Below are 3,403 nucleotides of genomic sequence, written 5' to 3'. Positions count from 1 at the left end.
TATAATATTTAATCAAAATTAATAACTTTGTAATAATTCCCTTTGGCATTCAATACTATTCATTAGTATTTAGTATAGTCTAACCTAAAAAGGGTCTAAGAGCTGTAAGAACCAATTTAAAAAGTACCTTTAGCTGCAGTTTGTGTCATCTTAGCACTACAATCGTGACTGAGGTCTTGTTAAGCATGCATATGAGGCACAACATTAATCTATTAGCTTATTTCTTTTGGGATGTTTTTGTGCATGGTCCTCAACAATGTGGATAACATTTTGGATTTCTTTATATTTTCAAAGATCTGGAAGCTGGATGGTATTAACCCACATACATTTTTTTGTGCTGATTTTTCTGAGCTTATTCTCAGCCTTACATTGAATCTGTTATACACCATAGGTCCAGGGCTTTCCTCTCCTCCTTGCAGACACTAGACCCCTCTTCAAACTTTTAAAATTTTGTTTGTATTCCATAGCATCATTGCCAGGTTTAGTTGATAAACATAAGTAAACAAAATTATGAAATTAAAGGTTCAACAGTTAAAAAAGGGAAATTATAATGTATATAATATAAGAATGGACAATTCAGAGTCCAGACCCAAATCCATTTAAGAATACATAGCATGATTTGAAAACCGCTGTTCAGATCTCTCTTTATCCAGTCTGATTGAGCTTGAGTTGCTTCCCAATGGAGATGGGAAAATCTTTCTATCTCAATCTACAAAACCTGCAGGGACATTAAAATGCTTTTGGTCTTTGCAATGTTGAGGTCCAGTTTATTTTTCTGTCTCTCTCTCTCTTCTCAGACCAACATCTACAGTGCTCCATCTCACTGAGGTTGTGTAACATAAGGTAGGTTGCCAGCCTATCTTAAGCTGTCTGCCCTCCACATCCCAATTAAAATCCCAGTCACCAACAATAAGCTCTAACTGGTGAGTTCGGAGTTATCGGCTGATATGGCTATACTAATATTTACAGAAATGTAATGTGGGATTTCTCTTTCATTATTGTAAGACACAGTCATCAAAATTATAAGAAAGTTTTGATATATCTAACTCTACAATAAAAAAAAAAAACCTTTATTGTCATTACACTGTCATAAGTACAATGCAACGAAATTCACTATCTGATTTAAAACATCCCTTTGGGGAGCAGTGGGCTGCTATTGTTCGGCGCCCGAGAATCAGTTCGATATAAAACAATTTATGTTACTGTGTATTTAAAGTTAATGTGTATTTAAAGTCTAATCAAGCAAAACTTTCGCAACCCCCATGCAGTACCTCCGTTGCCCCCAAGGGGTCGCGAACCCCCTGTTGAAGACCTCTGGTCTAAAAGATTAGGCAATCTCAAAAATTCAAGTTTGAGAAAACCAATAAAAGCAATCTCTCTGATTTTTAAATGCACTGCTAGGGATGCTTTACATTGTTGTATCACTCAAAATATGTTAAAATAAAATGATTTAAAGATTTGAAGGAGGACATGGCCGTCATTATTTTTAAGCAAAGTCACCTGACACTAAAATATGGTAGTGTTATTCTCAAATCTGAAAATAAGCTATCAAGACAGAAATAAACTTTGGTTATAAAAAATTAAATGCTATTTTTATTCTAGACAAAAGTCTTGCAGTACATTCCAAACAGCGGACTGCCGCTCCGAAACACAACTTCCGGTAAGGCGGAACCTTTACGTCTTTCTACAAAGTTCCGTTTCGAGCATTTTCTATGTTCGGAGAATAAACGCAGGAGCACCGCCAGAGGTTTCTAGAAGCAGCAGCGTGCGGCGGACAACCACCCGGCAGACTGACAGCGAGACCTCCGGCTCTCTGCCACATTCAGCGTTCTGTAATAAATTATATCTCTTATTTATCTGCACAAATGGCGAAGTGGGGTGAAGGAGACCCTCGTTGGATCGTGGAGGAGAGAGCTGACGCGACAAATGTCAACAATTGGCACTGGTGAGACGGAATGAAAGAACAGCAATGAGCAGTTAGCTTGATGCTAATGCTAACTGCACGCTTTGATGTCATTTTCCTATCAAATTGCTTTTGTATTACATTGTTGTAAGCATGACCGGTTATTAAACAATGCAAACAATAACAGAGAGATGTTTAAGTTAGCTGTGCAGCTTTTACTAACGCTGTTCAGGTTAGGGTCACATGTAGCTAACGAGGCTTTGCATTAGCGGTCTTTGGCTTTTGATGGATCCAGCTTGTTCGCTTCTTATAATCGTAGGTGAGATCAAACACTGCTGCAAAGTGGTCCTAAATTATATTTAAAATTTATTAAAACTGTGGAACATATTAATATTTATTTGATGCGCATACAATCCTTAAAGTAAAGCAAGTAATCAACAGATAATTTCCCAACAAAACGTTAGATTCCAGATGTTTGCGTGATGTTATAAAGCGGTTGTTATCTATACAGGCTTAAATATTTATTACAATCCAGTTAGAAGATTTTTTTTTTTTTGTGATTTAGGTAGAGTTTTTATGATATTTAATCATAAGTTAAGCAATTTCCTGATTCAGCTTAGCAAGTTTTTATTTTTATTAACCCTGGTAAGTGCTGTTGAGACTTTTCAATGGGGTTGTCCAAAGTTATGTCAGATAAAACTAAACTGATAAAAGCTTTAGAATAATGTTTTCAATGTGTTGTAGAGCTGGAAAAAAGGACACATTTTTCTCTCTCAATTTACACCACATTGACATCTTATTAACCAAAATGGCAGAAGAAATTGTCGGAAAAAAATAAACGAATGATCTATCACCCAGTGCAATAGCTATATATTAAAACCCATGTAAATACGCTGTGCAATAACCCTGTAAAATAATCTTACTATTAAAAAAAAAAAAAAAACTGTCATATTTGGACGCACTGTATATACTTTATACATCCAATGTACCTTTATCTTCTCCTTTGACTATTTGAACTGATTTAACAAGTAAATTTCTACACCGTGAGATCAATAAATCAATGTTTTGCCCTTTTTTTCTATTTAATGAATAATTGTCAAATCCGTTTGCAATTTGTTCCCGCTGACAGAGTGTGATGTTTTATTCAAACTGCAGGTTTGGGGGCTTAAGGCCAATTAATGCTTCTGATGCATAGCCTTTGCAACCGTCAAATATGTCTCTGTGCGTCACCACGCCCCCCGGACAGAGGTTCTGTAAACGTCGTTGTGCACCTCAAAAAAAATCCTGACTACACGATAGTCGCAAAACAGCGTAGACCTCAGCCGGAAATGCGCAGACAAAAAGCAGCTGCGATTGGTCCTTGGTATGCCTTTCCGGCTGTCTGTGCGGTCGTCCTTCCGGATTTGGTGCCAGGTTGCGCCATGTTTAGTAAAAACCGAGGAACAACAACAATGGACAACTACGACGAAAGGTTAATCGGTCTTTTTGCCAACTCTGACA

General features: G+C 37.0%; 1 protein-coding gene across 1 annotated transcript in view; it reads left to right on the top strand.

Moving 5' to 3' along the window:
* Positions 1-1,738: 1,738 nt before the first annotated feature.
* The window catches only part of LOC107087092 (activator of 90 kDa heat shock protein ATPase homolog 1-like), a 7,310-nt gene continuing 5,645 nt past the window's right edge, over positions 1,739-3,403 (top strand). The window contains exon 1 of the mRNA XM_015378462.1: positions 1,739-1,945. Within this exon, the coding sequence (XP_015233948.1) occupies positions 1,866-1,945 (80 nt within the window). The 5' untranslated portion in view covers positions 1,739-1,865. The remainder of the gene's footprint in view (positions 1,946-3,403) is intronic.

The sequence above is a fragment of the Cyprinodon variegatus genome, unplaced genomic scaffold, assembly GCF_000732505.1.
Source record: "Cyprinodon variegatus isolate N-32 unplaced genomic scaffold, C_variegatus-1.0 Scaffold173, whole genome shotgun sequence".
Taxonomy (NCBI): Eukaryota; Metazoa; Chordata; class Actinopteri; order Cyprinodontiformes; family Cyprinodontidae; genus Cyprinodon; species Cyprinodon variegatus.
Note: the sequence above shows the minus strand (reverse complement) of the source record. Positions and strands in the feature narration are given on the sequence as shown.